Source organism: Lampris incognitus, chromosome 8 (assembly GCF_029633865.1).
Source record: "Lampris incognitus isolate fLamInc1 chromosome 8, fLamInc1.hap2, whole genome shotgun sequence".
In the NCBI taxonomy this organism is placed as follows: Eukaryota; Metazoa; Chordata; class Actinopteri; order Lampriformes; family Lampridae; genus Lampris; species Lampris incognitus.
Genome location: NC_079218.1, coordinates 7,745,239 through 7,768,171, shown reverse-complemented (window position 1 = coordinate 7,768,171; position 22,933 = coordinate 7,745,239). Strand labels below are relative to the sequence as shown.

The following is a 22,933-nucleotide window of genomic DNA, read 5'->3' as shown; positions in this document are numbered from 1 at the left end:
ATGGAAAGACTGCACAGACACCCGGTCTCACACATGCCAATTTACTAGGCAAAGCAAGTTCATTTGCATAGCACCTTATTGTCGCACAGGTGCTTTACAGGCAAAATAAACACATAAAATAAGATTAATCAGAGTACAGACAAATGTTATAAAAGTACGGACAAGTTTAAACTAAGTTAATAAAAGTCCCATAAACACTGGTTAATTAAAAGAAACAAAATATACAAAATACACTCTCACCTAGGGACAATTGAGTGCCGCTGATTCACCTGGCCTACATGTCTTTGGGAGGAAACCGGAGCCCCCGGAGGAAACCCACACAGACACAGGGGGAACATGCAAACTCCACACAGAGGACGACCCGGGGCGACCCCCAAGGTTGGAGTACCCCAGGGCTCGAACCTGGGACCTTCTTGCTGTGAGGCCACAGCGCTAACCACTGTGCCACCCATACAGGTAACAGAAAGTTAAAATCGCTTCTAGTTTTGACGGGGAGACAACGCATTGGAGAACAGGTGTAATGTGCTCATACCTTCTAGCGCCGGCGAGAACACGCGCTGCTTAAATTTTTCTTCGTTACTAGCAGCGTTGTGTAGCGGCACACAGACATTAGCAGCGCTGACGCTAGTTGCCAGATGCTAGCCCTGGTGCTGAGCAGTTCAGTGATAAATTCGAGGCAGCTGCCCCGTGTTGATCATTTGTCATTCTTTTTCTGCCAAGCTGTTGGTTATTTGGCCCTACTTTGTGTTTGTTTGCCGGGCAGACTCGGTTGCGCTGGAAATACAACACATCCTGTCGTACGGGACAACGGTACGGGGGAAAGGAGGAGAATATAAACCAGAATACAGCCGAAAGTGTGGAGGAAGATGAAGGCCGCAATTTACCAAGCAGCTCAACAGCTGATGACTTCTATTAAAACCTTCATCTGTCTTATTTAGCTCAACATGGACCCACGGGTCTCCAGGCCCACTGGGGAAAACTCTGCATATTGCAGAGTCATTTTGAACTAATCTTTTGCAAACCAAAGTCTCCACAGCATTGCTTGCAACAACTCTCACAAACAGCGTGCATGACAGCTTGTGGAAATACGTGTAACTGAAGAGTCATTTCAACACACAGCCGGTTTACTGGGGGTAAATAATCCAAGGTTAATATGGTATTAAAATTTGATTAACAACCTGATGGTGACGTCCGCCTCCAGTGAGCTGACCCCCTGCTGCAGGGCCCGGTTGAAGGATACCAGGGTGTTCTCTGGAGCCAGCTGCAGTGCAAACACACACATACAGAGAGAATGTGTACAAAAGCATCATGGGTAAATGACAGCAGCGAAAAAAAAGACATCTGTATTATGCTGTATAGATCATCGTAAACACGGTGATTTGAACCAGGGAGCTGAAGATGACGCACATTTTTTTGAATTTGCAGATTTTGACCTGAAAAAAGATCCACACTGACACAAAAGGGCATCAACATAGAGTCCCCCTGGGGTTTACTCTTTTCTACTATAATCCAGTACAAGTAACATACGTACTGTTATCATTATGAGGGTTAAACAAACCGGCAACGTACTTTTACAGCCATCAGCTCAAATAAAACTTTTACGAGGGGACAAAACTGATGGCAACCGTTGTGTACATGGTCATGCCATCAGTCACACGGTGGAAATCTGCAATATGTGGTTTGTGTACAGACTTAGAGGAAGAAAAAAATCCTGCACAATGACGCACAATAAAAAACTCAGAACATTTCTCTGCTCACCATCGAAGCTTCAATGATACGTCATGAGTGTGATATTTCACACCCAGATGCCGTTCAACAGTCACACGTGTCAACCTAACATGGATGTGGGGGCCAATCTAGACCACTCAGCAATCACAGCCAGCGGAGAGTTTAATGTTGTTCTGTTATCGATGATGTGCCACAACCATGAGATTTTTATTTCATAGCGGTGAGGAGGCACCAATTTAAAAGAAGAAAACAAGGGCGTCCAGGTAGTGTAGCGGTCTATTCCGTTGCCTAGCAGCACGGGGATCGCCGGTTCGAATCCCCGTGTTACCTCCGGCCTGGTCGGGCATCCCTACAGACACAATTGGCCGTGTCTGCGGGTGGGAAGTCAGATGCGGGTGTGTGTCCTGTTCGCTGCACTAGCGCCTCCTCTGGTCGGGCGGGGAACTGGGGGGAATAGCGTGATCCTCCCACGCCCTACGTCCCCCAGGTGAAACTCCTCACTGTCAGGTGAAAAGAAGCGGCTGGCGACTCCACATGTATCGGAGGAGGCATGTGGTAGTCTGCAGCCCTCCCCGGATCGGCAGAGGGGGTGCAGCAGCGACCGGGATGGCTTGGAAGAGTGGGGTAATTGGCCAGATACAATTGGGGAGGAAAAAGGGGGAAAAATCCCCAACAAAAAAAAGAAGAAGAAGAAGAAAACAAAACCAAACGAATCTTACATGTTAAATAGTGAGAACTGACCGGTATGAGCAGACCATGTTGTGCTTTCAAAGAAGTACCGGCGGATAAGACAGTGCAGGATGGAAACACAGTGGGAACTAAGTGGGTACCTTGGATGTCTGCACTGAGGAGGCCTTCACCTCTGCGATACCCACAAAACAACCCAACAACTTTTGGAGTTAAGCCGAAGCTCGTCTACCTAGATGTAGTTATGTCTGTGTGTGCTTTCGGAGGAAAGGGCAGCGCAGCTCTGAACAGTGCTGTGCATTTGTTTACAGCTAGTGATCTGGAACGGTATTTGCTTACCCAGCTGTAAAACAACCATTCAGCTTGTGTACTCTCTAGGACTAACACAGCCTGATGAAGCAGCTTTGTGTGCCTGTTCTAAATGCACGAATCTGCCATGAAGGATAAGGCACGTTCACCGTGGTCACAGAAAACATTGTTCGGCTTTTCAGCAATTTCTGCTGATAGTCTTAAAGACCGCTCATGTCAGAAAACTGGTGGTAGCACGTACTGTAATGGGCTACAATGTGAGCTCTGACTCACCATGGGAGCTCCCCGACGGCCGATGATGTCAGGCGGCGGTTTGAGGCCGTTGCGGTCCATGATGCAAGGGCAGTTAAATGTGAGTGGTGCTAAGTAGAGAGCCAGGAGGATGCCTACGTAGATCAGAAGCAGCAACATCTGGAAGTCTGGCAAGGAGGAGGAGTGCCTGGTTAATATGGCATTCACATACGATTCTTCTTCTGTTTCAGCATCTCTGATATATTCTCTGCACCACTGCACTTTATCGCCTCTTATTGTGCCTGCATATAGGCAATCCTTTTGTATATATGTAAAGATTGTTGTGCTGTAGTGTTGTTATTCTATCACTGAGCGAGCCACGAAACCGGAGTCAAGTTCCGTGTATGTGCAAACCTACACAGCCAATAAACGTGATTCTGGTTCTGAGTGTTCATTAGACATGTTGGCAACTTGCTCACAGAACCAAACGACTTAAGTTTGCCATTTAAGACCAAACGCTGTCAAAATATTAAGTCGATCACGCGAAAATATTGGAATTTTTTAAATCCAGTATTTTTTATTGTAGATAAAAACTTAGCATCTTAGCTCAAGTGACCTTGTGTGGTAAACCCCACCAAGTTCTTATTCCAAGCGAAATAAAATCGCTAAGAATTTTATTTGCAAATGGCTTTTGGGTCAAATCAGATCGTCACTTTTCTCAAGTAATATCTCGTTTAAAAGCAGTCGTTTAGTCTGATTTGGTGACGTTCACATTTTTTAACGTGGTACAATCAAGCACTTTTTTTTCTTGCTTGATGATGGCCTCTCACAGGCATCACAAAGAGACTTACTGGACCGCTCCCTGCGGACCGCATAGCTCGCCACCAACCAGCCCAGAGCGGTGACCGCTGTCAGGGCTCCTATGTGGAGGAAAGGTGCTGTGAACTGGTGAAAAAAAAAGAAAAGAGAAAGACTTGTAATGTGTTGGCTTGTGTGTTATTAGTCAAGATTAAAAGAGATACAGGAGCTAATGCTGGACATAAAAACAGGTTGAACGGATATCAACAGGACTAACGTCAGAAGTACATATGTAAAAATAATGAAAAAAATTTTTTTATATATATATATATACTGTGATGGACTGGCGGCCTGTCCAAGGTATCTCCCTGCCTGCCTGTTTGGATAGGCTCCAGCATCCCGCGACCCCAACTGGGATAAGCAGCTTGGATAATGGATGGATATATATATATATATATATTCACAATGATGATGACGATGATGATGATGATATATTATCATCATCATCATCATCATCATCATCATCATCCGCTTCTCTGGGGTTGGGTCGCGACGGCTGCAAGCTGAGTAGGGCACTCCGAATGTCCCCCTCCCTAGCAATGCCCTCCAGCCCCCCCAGGGGACCCCAAGGCGCTTCCAGGCCAGAACGAACATGCAGTCCCTCCAGCGAGCCCCGGATCCACCCTGGGATCTCCCCCAGCTGGTCCTCCTGGAACAGTCTGTGATGCCAGAAGTCGGCATGCCCCGGTCCCTGCCTTTGCCTGGCCTGCATTGCACCCTACCCCAATATGGGTCCACAGGTTGATATATCAAGGGTCACAGGGCTATATGTTTGATCAAATAAGTCAGACACTATTTTACAAAGCAAAAATCAAAACAGTCTCACCTTACTGACCATGATCTATATTTCAGAATATAAAGAGAAGCCATGTAGTGTTGTAAGGATTAGAAAAATATTCTATGGACCAACCTGTAGAGATAAAAGGATGATGTCCCACTCTTCTCCCCATATGTCATCAACAGACACCACACCAGAGATAGTGGTGAGAAGAGTAGCCAACACTCCTATCTGCAATGACAGAAACAATTCATTCACACAATTATCTCAGATCAAACACTCGTTCACTTCCCTCGCTGGTTTTTCCAGTTTCAAACCCCTCGGGCTGCTTCTCAATTATTAATATTAATATTAGTCGTCTTTGCCCGTCACTTACACCTAACAGCACCGCCATACTCAGTCACACCCTGGTTGCATCCCGTATTGACTACTGTAATTATATCCTCTTTGGTCTTCCCCTCAAGTGTCTTCATAAACTTCAGTTGGTCCAGAATCCAGCTGCCCGTATCAGTACCAGAACTCCTTCCATAGATCACATCACTCCTGTTCTGCAGCAGCTCCACTGGCTCCCTGTTAAATACCGTACTGACTTCAAGACCCTGCTCCTCACCTTTAAGGCCCTTAATAACCTAGCTCCTTCATATCTTCCTGAACTCCTTCATATCCACACGCCCTCCCGTACTCTCACATCCTCTTCTGCTCTCCAACTCACGACACCATCGGCCCGCTGGACTACCATGGGGTCTGGAGCCTTTAGTCGTTCTGCCCCCCGCCTATGGAACCTCTCTCCCACGAGACCTTCACAACACTGACTCTCTTTCCACCTTCACATCCCATCTCAAAACGCACCTTTTCAAACTGGCATATTCAGTCTGATCCATGTTTCGTGAGTTTTGTGCAGATGATGATTTTATACTTATCTGTTGTGTTAACTTTTTATTGTCTACCCTGCTTTGTTTTGACTTTGTGCTGTCTGATACAGGGCTGCTTGTTTTTGTTTTTTAACTGTGTTCTGTAAGGTGTCTTTCATTGCTCTGAAAGGTGCCCATAAATAAAATGTATTATTATTATTATCAATGACACGGTCTGTTTACTGTGTGTATTGTTGTGTAGATCCCTGAGCTATGTCATAAAAAAATAGAAGTGTTCCTTCCTCATATATGAAAGAACTGTCATAACACAACACGGCTATCCAAAGTAACAAACTGATTCTGCTTCCAATTATGGTATCAAACCTTCACCTGAGCAGCGCCAAGACTTTATTGCTTGTCAAAACAGTTACTGTAAGTTCTCTGTTTACGCCCCCTGACCGGGCTTTAATAGCATGCGGGAAAAGTTGTTTATTGAACTCTCTCCTTGAACGATTTTGGCCTTGACACTATGAATTTTATCACCATCCCAGTAATATTCATGCTACCAGGTTTTTTGTAAGAGGCTATTAGTACAGGCAGTCTCATTATCTTATCTACACTAGTTCCTTATTAACAGACCATTTCACGTCTGTATTTAACCAGTCAGTCGTACGAGATTCAGTCCTCATAAAAGTGAACCACAACCGCCTGAACTCCAGTTGCTACGAGCTTGGTGCCATATTTATATCTGCATCAAAACTTGGAGAAAAAAAAAAGAAGGGGCGTCCAGGTGGCGTGGCGGTCTATTCCATTGCCTACTAACACAGGGATCACCGGTTCAAATCCCTGTGTTGCTTCTGGCTTAGTCGGGCGTCCCTACAGACACACTTGGCCGTGTCTGCGAGTGGGAAGCCGGATGTGGGTATGTGTCCTGGTTGCTGCACTAGCACCTCCTCTGGCCGGTCGGGGCACCTGTTCGGGGTAACTGGGGGGGGGATAGCGTGATCCTCCCATACGCTACGTCCCCCTGGTGAAACTCCTCACCTCCCAGGTGAAAAAAAGCAGCTGGGGACTCCACATGTATTGGAGGAGTCCCTGGATCGGCAGAGGGGGTGGAGCAGCGACCGGGACGGCTCGGAAGAGTGGGGTAATTGGCTGGGTGCAATTGGGGAGGAAACGGTGAAAAAAAAATCCAAAAAAAAAAACAAAACTTGAAAACAAAAAGTTCCTACATCACGTATGGCTTTCACGGACTGAAATGACATCTTTATGAAATTTCACCTGGCTCTGACTTTCGACTGCCCATTTTCAGCTGACTGATACCAGCGAAATATTAAAAGTTAACCCCTTTGGATCTCAGTGTTGCTTTTGACTCTATAGACCACAAAATGAAGGTCACTGAAGATGAAAATGAAATGGAGTCAAAAAATTGACTCTATAGACCACGAAATGAAGGACCCCCGCCCTGCCCTGCGCATATTTTTCATAGTGCTTTCTCCATTCAAACTGGAAGTTGCATCATCTTTATCCACAACATCTGGTTTCCCTAAAGGTTAAACTCTAGGGCCCATCTCCCTCGTTAACAACATGTTCTCTCCAGCCATACATTCTTTTGCAGCTAAACCAATGACAGTGAGCTACCAAACTCCTACCAAATCCTTGCTTTTTGTATCCAAAATCAGGGTAAGCATCCACAGTCTTAGCCTAACCAGAGTTTAAATCCCATTGCCCATCTGCATCTGTTCATACATGCACACATATATACATGCAAGAATACCTTGTGAACCCAGTAGAGGTTCAGCTGCTGCCCCAAGGAAATATGGAAAAGTGCTAAAATCTGTAAAATAAGCAAAAGCACAATTACTTAAATCCATCTCATTAAACACATAAGGAGAACATGCTGATATTTCGATGAGGCAAACGCATAATCACCATTAGGAATGTAATGTAACTGAATCCCACAGCTGTAGATGCAAGAATGGGGGCAGTCTCATCCCTCCATTCTCCAGAGCGATTGTACAATGACCTAAATTATAAGACAGGTGTTGAGTAAATCATTGCTCCTGGCAATCCAGACTAATAAGGCAGAGGACGTTTGATTCAGCTATGTGGGATGGTAAAATAACCCTCCATTTATTTAAAATAAAATGATAAAATATTTGCCATTTGAATTAAGCAAGTGGTGGGAACAGCCTACTCACCAGTTGAATTCGTTGTAATCGTTTTGAGCCACCAACCAGAAGTAGGCCCAGAAGAGCAGCAGGAAGAAAGAGCTGCACAAGATGACGAACCATGTGCACTCCCACTGTAAGTAAAACAACCAAATGATCATTGTTGGATGTCAGCTGTGATGAATTCCTATGTTGTTCTGGTGAGAAAAATAGATTTGAGCTGGGACCGGGAAGAGAGTTACATTCCCAAATGAGATAAAACGATATCACACCTCAAATCCATCTGAAAACAGGGACACCTGAAAAACAACGGTGCTTTTGAAATTATACTAAAAAGCATACTTTGGTGACAGCATGAAACCTTTACATGAAACCCCTTATCTTAGAAATACTGACTGGTAGCCTTGTAGACAAGACCACCAAAGGAGAGGCCAAGTTCTGATCAACTCTTCTGGGGGGGGGTCCGAGACAGGTCTGAGACCAAAGCTTATCAAGTCCAAGTCAAATCCAACACTTTAAATTGGTGAGTCCAACTCAAAACCAGTGGGATCAAAACTTATGTAAAGAGTAATACCACCAGAACAGTGCAACTCCGATTAAACACCCTGACTATAGTTGCATTAGTCCACCATCATAGTAAAAAGTCTCATCTCATCTCATCATCTGCTGCTTCTCTGGGGTGGGGTCGCGGCGGCAGCAAGCTAAGTAGGGCACTCCAGACGTCCCTCTCCCCAGCAACGCCCTCCAGCTCCTCCTGGGGGGATCCCAAGGTGTTCCCAGGCCAGATTGGACATGTAGTCCCTCGAGGGGGTTCTGGGTCTACCCCGGGGTCTCCTCCCAGTTGGACGTGCCCGGACAACCTCCAAAGGAAGGCGCCCAGGAGGCATCCTAATCAGATACCTGAACCACCTCAACTGGCTCCTTTCAAGGCGAAGGAGCAGCGGCTCTACTCCGAGCTCCCTCCGGATGTCCGAGCTCCTCACCCTGTCTCTAAGGCTGAACCCCTACGGAGGAAACTCATTTCAGCCGCTTGTATCCGCCATCTCACCCTTTTGGTCACTACCCAAAGTTCATGACCATAGGTGAAGGTTGGAACGAAGATAGTAAAAATAGATATTAAAAAGTCAAGATATTTATTCAGCCCCCCCCCCAGATATTTATTTAGTCTACCCCCCCCCAGATATTTATTTAGTCTCCCCCCCTCCCCCTGTCAACCAATGTTTCAGACGGATTAATCAGAATCAGAATCATGTTTACTGGCCATGTAGGTTTGCACATACATGGAATTTGACCCTGGTCTCGTGGATCTCTCACTGTACTTAATATAGCATAACAACACTACAACACAACAATCTTCAGATATATACACAGGGATCGACTTATACAGGTGAAATAAGAGGGGATAAAGTGTAATGACGCAGAGACTATGTCAGAGATGCTGAAATAGATGTTAGCAGGTTACTTACATACATGCCTGAGGTAGATGTACATGACATGAGTGTACCAGTATATGTACAGTGTACAGTACAGTATAATATATACAAAATCGTTGGATTTATTTGACAGTTAATTAATAACCGTAAAAAAAAAGCAGACTAGATTGCACTTTATTGATTTCCTCATGGGAAGTTTTATGTTCATCAAAAAAAGAAAAAGAAAAAAGTAAATCAGAGTCCTCCGCTGTCTGAGACCGAGTCAAGTCCAAGTTATTATGGCGTGACGTCCTATATGAGACTGAGACCTTCACATTGCTGACTCAACACCAGATGACAACCCCACTGATTGGTAATCTTCAGCTAGTACCCGCTCTCAAAATGCACTGATAAATGGGAATGCAATTTTCAGTATCTTCTTTGAGAGAGGACACATCTAGAAGCTGGCAGTTTGAATCAAAGACTTACGGGCCAAACCACCTTCTCCTCCTTTCGCTCATGAACCAAACTTTAACCGCCTCATCTGTTCTCTGGTTTGACTTCTGGGGCAGAGGTGTGAAGGGAAGTTTGTGCTGCGTTCAAGGACACTTCCCCTCAGTAATTAACAGGATTACCAGTTAATGCCTTGTGAGTGGAAGGGCGGGGTGTTTAGAAGACCGGTCACCAGCTCCTGCTAAGCACCGATCAGCTTTACCTCACAACACGCCGGGCTCACTACAGCCACCGGGGCTAATATTAGAGTCTGACAGTTAATGAGATACGCGTGTACAAGGGGCGGATTGTCACAGAGACGATGTAGGCTGGTCCAAAAAGGAAAGAGAGAGGAGGTTTCGGACAAAAAGAGACCAGGGAGACCAGAGAGAAGAGGAAGATCTGTAGACCCGCGCATGCAGTAAACACAAAAATACAGTAACGGTTGGGATGTGACATGAGGGTCTGTTTTTAATTGGTTTAGGAGATAACGAAAGGTCAAGTGAAAACGTTGTACATGACCATGAGGCAATGGGCCGCACTGTCACGTTGTGATCCCTGCAGAAGGCCATGAAAGAACCAGCGGCCCTACAGCCGATTTAACACACACCATAACCACTGATAAAAGATTCTCAGAGTTAAAGCGTACGATTTGCTTTCATAAGGATAGTGGCGCCAGCGACACATGTGCACTACGTGGACGGATGCCATTGCTCGGCGTCATTTGTTGTATTTCTGTGGGACTTCCTAGTCCCGATTTCTGCTCCAGTGCTAACGGAAACACAAACCACGACTGTGCACGCGATGCCTGTCCATCCTCATTACAACCTCAGCATGACGACAGGAAAAAAAGGCATACAGCACAGAAACTTCCTGAGAGAAAATCAGACCGGATGTTGTTACCAACATTCCAACTGAAAGCGAATCGCAGAGTCCTGTCTAATGAACGTATACTTCTACAAGGAGTTCGCATGATGAGGGGACTCCTCAGCGGCAGGGTGGCGCAGTGGGCGCCTCACAGCAAGAAGGTCCTGGGTTCGAACCCCAGGGTTGGCCAACCTTGGGGGTCATCCCGGGTCGTCCTCTGTGTGGAGTTTGCATGTTCTCCCCCTGTCTGCGTGGGTTTCCTCCGGGTGCTCCGGTTTCCTCCCACAGTCCAAAGACATGGAGGTCAGGTGAATCGTCTGTACTACATTGTCCCTAGGTGTGAATGTGTGTGTATGATGGACCGGTGGCCTGTCCAGGTTGTCTCCCCACAGGCCACCCTATGACTGCTGGGATAGGCTCCGGCAACCCGTGACCCTAATTAGGATAAGCAGCTTGGATAATGGATGGATAGGGGATCCCTCTTCTTCAACACGGTTGGTAAAGCAACTTTTTCAGATTCAGACAATTTTATTTATCCCAGAAGGGCAATTCAGTTCTTACAGTCTACCCAGACACACACAACATTTTGCCACGCATGTGGTTTTGCTGAATATAAATTTTCTGTGATGTACATATAGTTATATTCATTTCATATTAACACAAACGGGTTCAGAGAACGTTAATATGTAAAATGTTTATATTAAGTAGTGACATTTAACACTGCTGTAAACTATAAGATCAAGCTTTATTTTGGCTGAACCAATTGTTATTATTGTATTTTATTTTGTGTTTACTGTGTGTGTACTATATATCAGCAGTAGAAAGCCCTTCGTCACACGACGGCAGCAGAGTTGGGCTGGAGTTGAGCTGACAATATGTGACCACAATATCTATATGTTCATTTTGATTTTGCCAGAACTGAGTTGTGCCAGAAACTAAATGGGCCTGCAGCAGCCACCCTGAATTTGAGGACTGGCGTGGTTTCCACACAGTATAGCAAAGAAAAGGGGGTTACTTTTGCCTTACTTCAATAAACAAAAATCAGGGGCGGTTTTGCACTGTATGGTATAAAAATCAGTGATGATCTCATTAAACACAGTAAATTGACAGCTGTGTTCCACAATACCACAATTAGGTCCTTTTGACAAGTTCCAACAGCATCAGATTTTAAGATTCGAGTCATGAAAGCTATGCAGTGTTGTCCCCTTAGACCAGTGGTTCTCAACCTTTTCGGGGTCCTGGACCCCCTGCGTATTTTTGATCTACCCTGAGGACCCCTCCACCTGATCTTGGGGGAGGGGGGTTGCAATTTGATAGAAACAGTAGAAACTGCATTTTAAATTGCATTATAGCATTTATTCACTCTTTGGGGCAAAAATAAGAGCTTTCAGTTGTAACTTAGATATAGTTAACAAAACAGAATTCTTATGCAGTAACTTTCAGATATATGTAACAAAACAGAATATGTATTCAGTAACTTTCAGATATATGTAACAAAACAGAATATGTATTCAGTAACTTTCAGATATATGTAACAAAACAGAATATGTATTCAGTAACTTTCAGATATATGTAACAACACAGAATATGTATTCAGTAACTTTCAGATATATGTAACAACAGAATTCTTATGCAGTAACTTTTAACAATGCAAACGGGAGCGAGATCTCTTATTAAAATACAATAAATTACACTTGTGAAACAGATGTAATTAGAGAAAAAAGTCCTGTTACCCTTTATAGTTTAGGCATATAAAGGTCTCAGTCACATTTGAGTAAAATAATCCTATTTCTATAAATGTCATAGGATCTGTTTTTTTTAAAGATATTTTATTTTCACGGACCCCTTGCAATTACACCACGGACCACTAGGGGTCCGCGGACCCCCGGTTGAGAACCACTGCCTTAGACAACTGCTGTTCTGTTCAGCATTTTCTCATTACACATATGGAGGCTGAATATATACACAGTGTTTCCAATTTCCTTGTGCCGCCTGCAACAAGAACAAGACAAAACGGCACATTTTCAACAATAACTGGCAACGTGGCAAGAGCCCGTACATAACACACGACCTTATCATCTCGGCGTGAGAGGACCTTGAGCTTTTGTGAGCAAAAACAAAGAAACGCCGAGGGGTAAAACCAGGACTGGATCAGAATTAAAGCCCAACTGTTCTTCACGACATAAGCGGTGCTTGGCTCCATATCACAAATGTGAACGGGGAATCTCAGCCTTAACGAGCCACATCTCAGCGTGTGGTCAGTGGCTTTAATAGAAATGTGTGCAGGCGTCGTGTTAGCCGCTACACAACATCTTATGAACTGGGGGAAAGAAAGGCGAGAAGCAGCTGCGTGTTGGTATTCTTTTCTCTCCCTCCGTCGGCCCATCATTTGGCGCCAAGCTGCAGAATGACCCGCTGGCTTTGTGCACGAGAAGGACGACAGCGGTAGCTCGGAGACCAGTGTACATCAAACACAGCTGGGTGGTCCGGCTCAGTACATAAAGAGCAGTAGAAAAACACTAATCTGACACCCGATATTTATTCCTCGGCAACTTGGCCTGGTCAGAAGCTTCTTAGGGAAAGCCAAGTTGTAGAGAACAAAACTCTTAATGGACACGGTCGACGCCAATGTCAACTTCTGGCCTCGGTTTGAGTTTAGGAATTCCCTGCTTTTGAAGTGGAGAATTAAATTAAGTTTCCTTCATTAATCCCTTGGGGAAACTCGTTTACTGCGAATGAACCCATCCTAGCTGGGGTCTGTGTAACTGGGAGTAGTGGGCTGCTGCCTTCGTGCTGAATCAACTCCAGTTTGTCGTTCCATTGCCTTGGTCAGGGGCACAGACAGGAGTATCAACCCCTAACGTGCATGTTTCTTTTGATGGCGGGGGGAAACCAGAGCACCTGGAGAAAACCCACCGCAGACACGGGGAGGACAAGCAAACTCCGCACAGAGGACGACCTGGGATGACCCCCAAGGTCGGACGACCCCGGGGTTCGAACCCAGGACCTTCTTGCTGTGAGGCGACAGCGCCGACCACTGGGCAACTGTGCTGCATCTGTAGGCGTTGTCTTGGAGTTTTGTGTCACATTTGATAAAAGCGGTGGGCTTTTCTGGAACGAAGCCTAATGGAAAATGGTTCAATTATTCCTGTGGTGTGATCAGGTTTCACTGAGGCCCAACAAGACCAGGCAGACTTCTGTGTTGTCATATGTATGTAATCCCACCCCACCCCAGCCTCCCATTTGAAGCACGAGCTCGAGCCAACTTGTTCTAGTGGTGGGACAGTGGTACCGTAACAACGCCTTCATCACATCAGTTTGCATGGATTACAATAAAAAAAAAATTTTAAATCCACATTTTCACCAATTATAATGGCACCATTCACAACCTCTGATGCTAGCACTGATGAGGTCAGCAGTTATTTCACACACGCTATCAGCGATTCTAAATTGAGCGTGCAGAAGCATTTAGTGTTCAGTCTACATCAGACCAGAAGCGGACACCATGTTGAACCTCATGGAACTCATGAGTCCCATCACGGACTGAGGAGGTTGTACGAAGTCCTTCTACAGCGATCACAAGCGTTTTTAATACCAGCTTGTAGTCCTGGGTGCTCGGCATGTGAGGATTTTCTGATTTTCAACAAATGGCAGCCTTCTTAGCACCAATGAGACTGCAAATGAACGAGTGGATAGGGAGGCTCCGCAGTGCCTATATCATTCCACATTGTCATAGGAATTCTGGTTGGGTTTCTTTACTTACACTTAGGGCCCTTCCACACTTATGTTGTTTCGTCCGGACTTTCAGACTTTCCAGAAAAGTCCGAACCAGATTGCCAGGTGTGAAGCCTCTTGGACCAGGGTACAGGGATCAAAGACTCGGTCTTTGGTCCAAGCTCAGGAGGTAGTCTCGGTTCAGACCAAGGTTCATGAATGTCTAATGTGAAATCAAAGGCTCGGACTTTCGGATCAATCATAGGAAGTGATGAAACAAGCACAAACAGTAACACCCAGCAACAACGAGCCAAAAGTTCAAGTCAAGGTCCGCCGGTATGAAAGCGAAAGTCCTGAACCTAATGACTATAAAATAACAGATGTGAAAGCACCAGAACCAGACTCTGGTTCAGACCTTGGTTTGGACTTTCAAGTGTGAAAGGGACCTTATAGAAAAGAAAAAAAGATACACTACATATATTGAAGAGAATGTGAAGGAGAATTGCCTATAAAGCCTCCAAGGCCTTGAAAAGTGGCATTTTCCAGGCACCATATCCTGCATACTTCTCTGAGTGTAAATAAACACACACACACACACACACATGCAGAAAACTGTCTTTTTGCTGAGTCCAAGGACTCGACCCCTATATGTTTAAAGGGCACGACTAAAATTCTTAAGAGTCATGGTGTTGTGTAAACTTCAGCTGACGCTATTCAGCGAGATGACGATGAAGCTATAGACCTGATTAGCACCGGACCAGATACAGACCATGACAGGAATACAGATAAAATCCCCTGGAATTGGTGGATGAGTCCACCATTGACCGAACAATCTAACCTACATGTTGTCTCTCTGGTTTAACATTTTGAAATGTCTTCATCGTCACAGATCCCAGGGCTGTTGTTTTTTGTTTCTCTTGCCCTTTTGTATCTGTGTAAGTGGAGAGTACCGCTGGCGTCACGTGTGGCTGCCGCTTCTCCATCTCACAGCCCCCCCTTCCCATCCACCCTTGTACGTTTGTATTATGTTTACCTGTTGTCTTGAGTGTTAAAAGCACTGTATAAGTTTGATTTATTATTATTATTATTATTATTAGATTATGCTCAGGTCTCTTGTCTGTTTAAGCTAAAGCAACATAGGCAACGGCGTTTTTTGTGTTTTTTAATCCTTTGTGTCGCAGGGACATAATTAGCTGTTACGCTGAATATAATGTGAATATTGAATGTCTTGCTGAGTAACATAATCATAGTAGGGAGAGTGTGACATTTGATATTCATCTAGTACACAATTTTAAGCACTAATTACCTCTGTGCAACACCGAGGATCTGAAATGTTTGTGTTTGGTACATTGTGATTTTTGAATTTATGCCATGCAGTGTTTGATATATATTGACATTTGCCAACACATTATTATGAGAAGGAAGTAAACAGGGATATGGAAAAACCTCCTTTTTAATCATATTTCAGTCACGAATTACCCCTTACCATGTTTATTTGCATCTATTTTACGATTAAGTTGTTCAGTCAGTTCTGTGTGATGAATGGCCTGCAATATAAAGGGTTGCGGCAGGGACTTGGCATGTGGCCTATAGAAGTTGAAAGCAGGACTTAGCTTTATTTAAAGTTAGGATGGTGCAGCTTTCTGCTCTTCTGGGTAATGAATAAACAATTTACGCCTACTGTAAAGGCACATACAGGCATGTTGGAGGTCTGGGATGTGTGCCCGACAGCACGTGGGCTGGTTTGCAAGGGAGACTGAACAAACTCAAAAATGCCCAAGTCAGGTGCCAATGAACAAGGTGCATAAAGCATACCAACTGTTGAAATAAATAAATAAATAAACAAAATAACAGGACAAAATGTAAATGCATAACCCTGCCTGCCCTGCGTCCGAAGAGGAAACACCGAGGGCAGTCTGACAGGACACGGCAGCGGGACAGGCTAAGCTAACCACTAGCTCATGCAGACCGGCAGTTCCGATAACACCAGAGGCGGTCTGGCGGCGGCCTCGTCTAGCGTTGACGGTGTTTTTGGTGTCGTTGTGTGGAGTGTGGGGAGGTGTGTCGAAGGTGTTTGGCTGGAAGAGCTGGTATTGGATCGGCTGGGGGAGCCTGGTCTGCTGCGTCCGGTGGGCCCAGGGACCACTGCCCTGCCTGGAGCTGCACTCGAGGAGGAAACACCGAGGGCGGTCTGACAGGCCGCGGAAGCGGGGCAGGCTAAGCTAACTGCTAGCCCGTGCAGACCGGCAGTGCCGACAGTCATCCTGGCGTTCGCTCTCTTGGACTGTGGAATTCTTTTATTTTGTTGATATGTTGGATATATGTGTTCTTGTAGTATGGATATGTGTTTTTGTTTTTGTGTTGCACTGCAGTGGGCTGGGGGAAACAATATTTTGTTTCATTTCGCGTGCGCGGGACGTGCGTGGAATGAAATGACAAACAAATGTTCCTGATTCCTGATAATGTAAAAACTACTGAGGCCAATTATATTACACCGCATTAAACTATATTACATAACCATAAACTACTATACATCAGAATTGCTCTCTCACCTTGGAGCTGTCATCATGGCAACGCTGATAGCGTTTCCAACGGCAACCATAGATACCGGTTACAAAGGACAAAAACACTTGCTTCTCGTAGACCTGTAAGGGTTGGTGTTTCACCATGCTCCTTCAGCCTCAACTCGCCACCAGTCCATTAACATCCCACAGCGAACAGGAATCCCTGAGGAAGGCAGAGAACCGGTTAAAAAAGAAGGAGAACGGCTTCAAAGAGCAATTTCAAACATTGCACATGCAGTTACTACTTCTTCATTTTTTTCCTGGACTGTATATAAGTATTATTTTACTGTTTTTTGTATAATGTCAGTAAATCAGTACAATGTATAGTATGTTTGCTTTAGTTAAGTATATCAACATTGCATATTAGTGGTAGCATTAGTATATTCCATCCATCCGTTATCCAAACCACTTATCCTGCTCTCAGGGCCACGGGGAGGCTGGAGCCTATCCCGGCAGTCATGGGGCGGCAGGCGGGGAGACGCCCTGGACGGGCTGCCAGGCCGTCACAGGGCCCACACACACACACACATACACCTGACCTACATGTCTTTGGACTGTGGGAGGAAACCCACACAGACACGGGGAGAACATGCAAACTCCACACAGAGGACGACCCCCCCCAAGGATGGACCTTCTTGCTGTGAGGCGACCGCGCTAACCACTGCGCCACCGTGCCGCCCCATTGGTATATTGTTAGTATTAAGAGGCCCCCCACACTGGACACATTCAAGAGCAGGTTAAAAACCTTACTTTTTAAAACAGCCTATGGCTAAGTTCTCAGTGTGTGTGTGTGTGTTTTGTATATTTTGCTATTTGCATATATTCTGCTCCGATCGTTGTCACTTTTAATTAATCAGTTTTTATGGCACTTTGATTTATTTTACTAACTCAGTTTTAAACTTGTTTTTACTTTTATAAAATTTACCCGTACTTTTATTTACCTTACTTCATGTTTTTATAATGCTTTTTCCCCCCTTATCTTTTGCCTGTAAAGCACTTTGAATGACCTCTGCAATGACAAGGTGCTATACAAATGAACTTGCCTTGCCTAATTAGAAGTAATTATGAATATAATTTATTTTTATAAGCTATTAGCATATTTTGTGCAGCCGCTTCAACTACGTGCAACGTCTCCTCCGGAGAGTGAGTCTCTTCCATTCTATACATTGATGGCTTTTGCACGCCAAGCTACGTCATGATGTTACGGTATGTTTTTACAAAACAACATGAAACCTGTTGTCTGTCCAGGCCCGTGTTGTGAGTAGCAACAGCCGCCGCCGGCAGGCTGCTCCCTTAGTCACGTCTGGGCTGAACAGTTTAATAATACGGTGGGGTTTTTTACAGTCGCTCGAGGATGTATGGGCTTGGCATAAACAGCAAACAGGCGTCAGTTTATTCCATACAAGTCTATGAGAGCAGTTAAGTGAGACGCAGCGAGCTGCCGCCCTGGACTTGGAGAAACGCCGGTTGCCTCGGTGGCCTTTAAAAACATCTTGGCGGGGAGCATCGTTTTTCTGGCCCCCTCCCGTAGAGATGGGGGCCATTTTGGTAAGCCGGCCTTTCTCTCCTCTGACAGGTGACTTTTAAGATCTGAGCAGCTGCACAATTTAGTGGCACAAATTTCACCAAGGTAACCGCTGGGAAAACGCGATGCGGTACATCTAAATAGCGAAGTCTCGCACCGCGAAGAACCCAGCAGGCCGCAGTTGCCTTCTGCCGTCCTGGTGAAGACGACCCAGAAAGTCAGTAAACAACATGGAGAAGGCTGATCAGAACTTTCAATATCCGAAGGCTTTGTCGTAATAAAAGACATTTTTTTTGCCCTTATTGGCACTTTTCGCCAAAGCTAGCCGCGATTTCGGAAGTTGGCGGATCAACTTGCATTGACGGAAAATACTGCCCACATACAGCAGATGACATTTCATGGTAATTGCATTTAGATGCCCTGTCAAGCTGGTTTAATCACACCTGGGAAAAAAATCAATACGAAGGTGATTGCTTTTTGCACAGAGACGTTGCTCCCTTGCAGCCTAATGCTGTTGAAATTCAAATAACTCGCTTTGTGCCAGAGCAGAGGTACTCAGCCACTTAGGGAACGCAAGTGCACAAACTCCTGTGAATTACATTAAATACACAAATGTGAAGAGAGCCGGAGAGTTTGTCTGACGGAGACGTCCGGCAAAACTATCTTGGTACAAATGCGTAGAGCAAATCAGAGTATAGTGGTCCAAGAGCCTGCAAATCAATCAATCACTTACCCAATGAATCAATAAATGATTAAATAAATCAAATGAGTAAATATAAATATTATAAATTACATAGATATAGATATTAAATATAATGTACTAAAAAAGCTTTCAAAATTGAATATTAAAATGTAAAAACATAAATATTATAAATGATATAAAGACAAATAACGAGGAACAAGGACAATACCGGCTCCACTGCTGTGCCTGTGGAGGCTCATACAGCCCTGCATGGCACACGGAGCCTCGGCGAGGGTAAAAACAGGGCACCTACAGCTGCCTGGGGAGTGCGTGCGCCTCCCTTGAGGCAGAATTCAGAATGTGAAAAGCTTTTGACGAACTCTGACTTCCCCGCTCAAACAATGGCCTAGCAAGAAAAACGCACATCCTGGGTATTTACAACTGTCTGGGCTTCAAAACGTCATCTCTGTTCCTTTGGCGGTGCCCGGGGGGGCATCTTAATTCCGAAACACAACTCTGCATTTGCATGCAGTAAAATTCTTGGCTCCAACAAATCAAGACAAACCCCTGTGGTAAGTGCTGGGTGGTATTGTAAATTCTGTGCCAACAGTTTTGGCACAGCTGTTTCACTGGGGATAAATAGCTGGATTGTGTGCACTTTCTACAGAGATTAAAAGGTTATGTTGATCCCTGCATGTCCAATGAGTGTTCATGATAACACTGTGATTTTAAAACATCGTCACGCAATCATGAACACTCATAATTGAACAACTTTTATTACAAATACCACATGGTGTGTGCAAAATAGTAAGTGAAATAAGTGGCTGAGGCGTTGTAGGTGACATAGTGGTCTACCTCTATGTTAGACGAACAACTTGTTTTGTTTCAAAAATAGTCTTCTCTGCGAGAAATTTCAATCGACAATTGAACTTATGTATTCACTGCCGCTGGGGGTATTACTCTTTATCCAGAAATAAAAAACTGCAGTGCCTTTATCTTTATCCGGGTTATCTGAATTGTGGCATGGCTATTGATCTCAGTAATATCTGTGGCGCGACTCTGCATCATTTCTGCACGACAGTGAAACAGGTATCTCTGGCTTATTTGCAAACTTTGGCCCCGTAAGGCTATAAATCATACACGTCATGTTGGTGTCTAACCAAACAAAACCCACAGTCTGAAACAAATACAGGGTGGTGTCAAGCCAGGGGGGGGGGGGCACTCTGGATGACAGCCACAGGACCTGGAGAGATACGGGTTACACAGACATGTGTCACACGCTGGACACTAATGACTCCGTCACATTACTAAAATATAACCATATTTAAATCATAGCTCGCCTGGAAGTATAATATTCACACATCACCGAGTCTATTTTGAGAGGAACGGAGAATAGCGCTCTTCACTCAATGCAGGCCAGACACGGTGATTAGAAGAAAGTTATAATTTAGTAGGGCGTTAGATTGGACAGGAAGCCCTTTAAAGAGCCAGTCCAACACTTGTAATTAATTGGGGCAGGTTTTATCGTTAACGCGCCCTCTATAAACACAGCCAATTTTCAGGAAGTTGAGGAGGCGTGGCCCTGAGTTCACAAGACTTTTTTGTCGCTAGGTAAGCCAGCATGCCAAATGGCATGATGCTGCTAGGCAACAATCAGAAAATGATGTGACTGATTGATAATAACAAATTGACCGTCCAATCAAATCAGGGCATTCAATGGTGTCATTTGTTACCAGGGGCAGATTGGATCTCTGAAGTGGTTTAATTACACTGACAACCAGCAGGAGAGTTTCTCAAGGGGCTTCGGTCATATTTACACATCAGCAGCAGCTCTACGGCACGGTGGGGCAGCGGTTGGCGCTGTCGCCTCCCAGCAAGAAGGTCCTGGGTTCGAACCCCGGGGTAGGCCAACCTTGGGGGTCATCCCAGGTCACCCTCTGTGTGGGTTTCCTCCGGGTGCCCCGGTGTCCTCCCACAGTCCAAAGACATGTAGGTCAGGTGAACCGGCCGTACTAAGTTGTCCTGAGGGGGTGAATGTGTCGTGGCCTGGCGGCCTGTCCCGGGTGTCTTCCCGCCTGCCGCCCAATGACTGCTGGGATAGGCCCCGGCTTGGATAACGGATGGACGGACAACAGCTCTAAGGTTTTGCTGAATTTCACATGAACGTACCTTTTCTATTTCCCACGACAGGAAGACGGCAGGTACGAATAATGTCTGATTTGAAAGTCGCCCTTGACTTTTCTCACCGAGCTAATGTGAATTTGAGTCAGATATGTCTGAGTGATTTGTAACGACGTGCTGTGTTGATAGCAGAGTGCAACGAACGACCGTTTCCCACAGCGAACGTTGTCAGACGGGGGACAAAGGAGAGAAATATGGACACGTTTTCTGGACAACCTTCCTCTTCCAAACCGACTGTTCCCTTGTCCTCATTTATCTCTGAGCGGACAGATTACAACATGAGGGAGGAACTGTGTGTGTGTGTGTGTCAGGCAGCAGTGTGTTTCTGTATCGTTTCCATCCTCAGTTACCATGACACAGCAACACACCACAATACAATCAGCTTTTCACAGATTAAGCTGAATCAAAACCACCGCGACAAAGCTTAAACGGGAATAGATTGTAAAGCTCTAACAAAATGAGACTAACACGTCTCATTGTGCGATTCGACACAACTGGTTTTGGTAGCACTTCATGATAACTACACAAACGAAGCATTAGTTGAGTATAAGTGACTACTGAATTCATCATTTGTAAAGCAAGACCTGCACCAGTGATTAGTGAGTGTGTTAACAGAGGCTTTATAAATACTTGTTAATACTGAAATTCATACTTAATTCATGCACAAATCTACATCTAAATAGTGTGTTTAATCATGTACTTACACTTTCTGAAGGATCTTATGATCCTTTAGACTTTTGTGGTTCTCAAGGTGCTGCTGGCCTTTCAGTCTCATTTGTCAATGCTTTGTAAGGCCTAGATAGCCCTCACTTTAGATGAGCTCATACAAAATACTTAACTTACAACTAGTAGCACACTAACCATTGGTGCATGTCCTGCTTTACAAATGAGGTACTAATACTTCACCAAAGCTTCATTTGTGTAGTTATTAGAAAGTGTTACCCTGGTTTTCAGGACTAATGTGGCTTATTTCAATGTATGCAACGTCCCCCACAAGTTTATAAGTCTGCACAGCTCTCTTATAGGCTTTGTCTGTTTTAGCTGCTCAGTTTCCCTCAATACAATGTCTACTGCTTTAACAAAAGTGAGGAAATAATAAAACAAAAGTCTAAAAAACAAATGTAACTACTTACTGCACTCTTACTTCTTAATATCTGCTCACATAACATGTGTTAGATGAACTCATTATCGTTATGATTTGCCTTGACCGACCAAAGGAAATAGAATAAACAAAGTAACTGTCGGCAAAGGGTAACAAATCCTTTGACATTCTGCCGAACAAGGATCGGACTGGCTAGCAAGGCCGCACTTCTTTATATCTCGAAAAACTAGTGCAATCAATGCAAAACACAATATGGTGAAGAAAATGATTAAAATTGCTGAAAATATTCAATCAAAATATTAAAATTGCTGGGAAAAAAAAAATACTGGTGTGAAATTTTCTTCACGTCATCCGCCCCTAACCAGGTACGATACACGTGTGGATAGCAGTGTGCCTTTAAACAGCTCTCAAGCTATGACGCCTGTACAAATGTGTTAAATAAATGAGAATTCAGTTTGTTTTCTCGCACATGAGCGCTGCCTTTTGTGTAGTTTAATGTACTTTTTTTTATTCTAGCTTCGACTTTACTTTTGGGTTTTAGGCTGCAGTTTTGATTGTATGTTTTATTTATTTTTGCATACACATTTACTTACTGCATATACTTTTACTTCACGTTTTCTTCTGCACCTCCTGTGTTTTTTTTCTGACACTCCCATCTTGGGAGGGCTCCCTTCTCATCTGAATATAGCTATGTAATAGTCAATAAGACTTGAAGGGAGCACGGAAAGCAAGGGCGGCACGGCGGCCCAGTGGTTAGCACTATTGCCTCACAGCAAGAAGG

The 22,933-nt window shown here is 44.6% G+C and overlaps 1 protein-coding gene across 2 annotated transcripts in view; it reads right to left on the bottom strand.

Moving 5' to 3' along the window:
- Positions 1-22,933, bottom strand: part of gdpd5a (glycerophosphodiester phosphodiesterase domain containing 5a) — a 39,864-nt gene that overhangs the window by 11,022 nt on the left and 5,909 nt on the right. For both annotated transcript variants that reach the window (XM_056284612.1, XM_056284613.1), the window contains exons 2-9: positions 16,651-16,825; positions 7,644-7,747; positions 7,375-7,468; positions 7,220-7,279; positions 4,724-4,822; positions 3,807-3,900; positions 2,998-3,143; positions 1,179-1,261 (exon numbers count right to left, since the gene is read on the bottom strand). In XM_056284612.1, coding sequence (XP_056140587.1) covers positions 1,179-1,261; positions 2,998-3,143; positions 3,807-3,900; positions 4,724-4,822; positions 7,220-7,279; positions 7,375-7,468; positions 7,644-7,747; positions 16,651-16,767 — 797 coding nt within the window. In that variant the 5' untranslated portion in view covers positions 16,768-16,825. The remainder of the gene's footprint in view (positions 1-1,178; positions 1,262-2,997; positions 3,144-3,806; positions 3,901-4,723; positions 4,823-7,219; positions 7,280-7,374; positions 7,469-7,643; positions 7,748-16,650; positions 16,826-22,933) is intronic.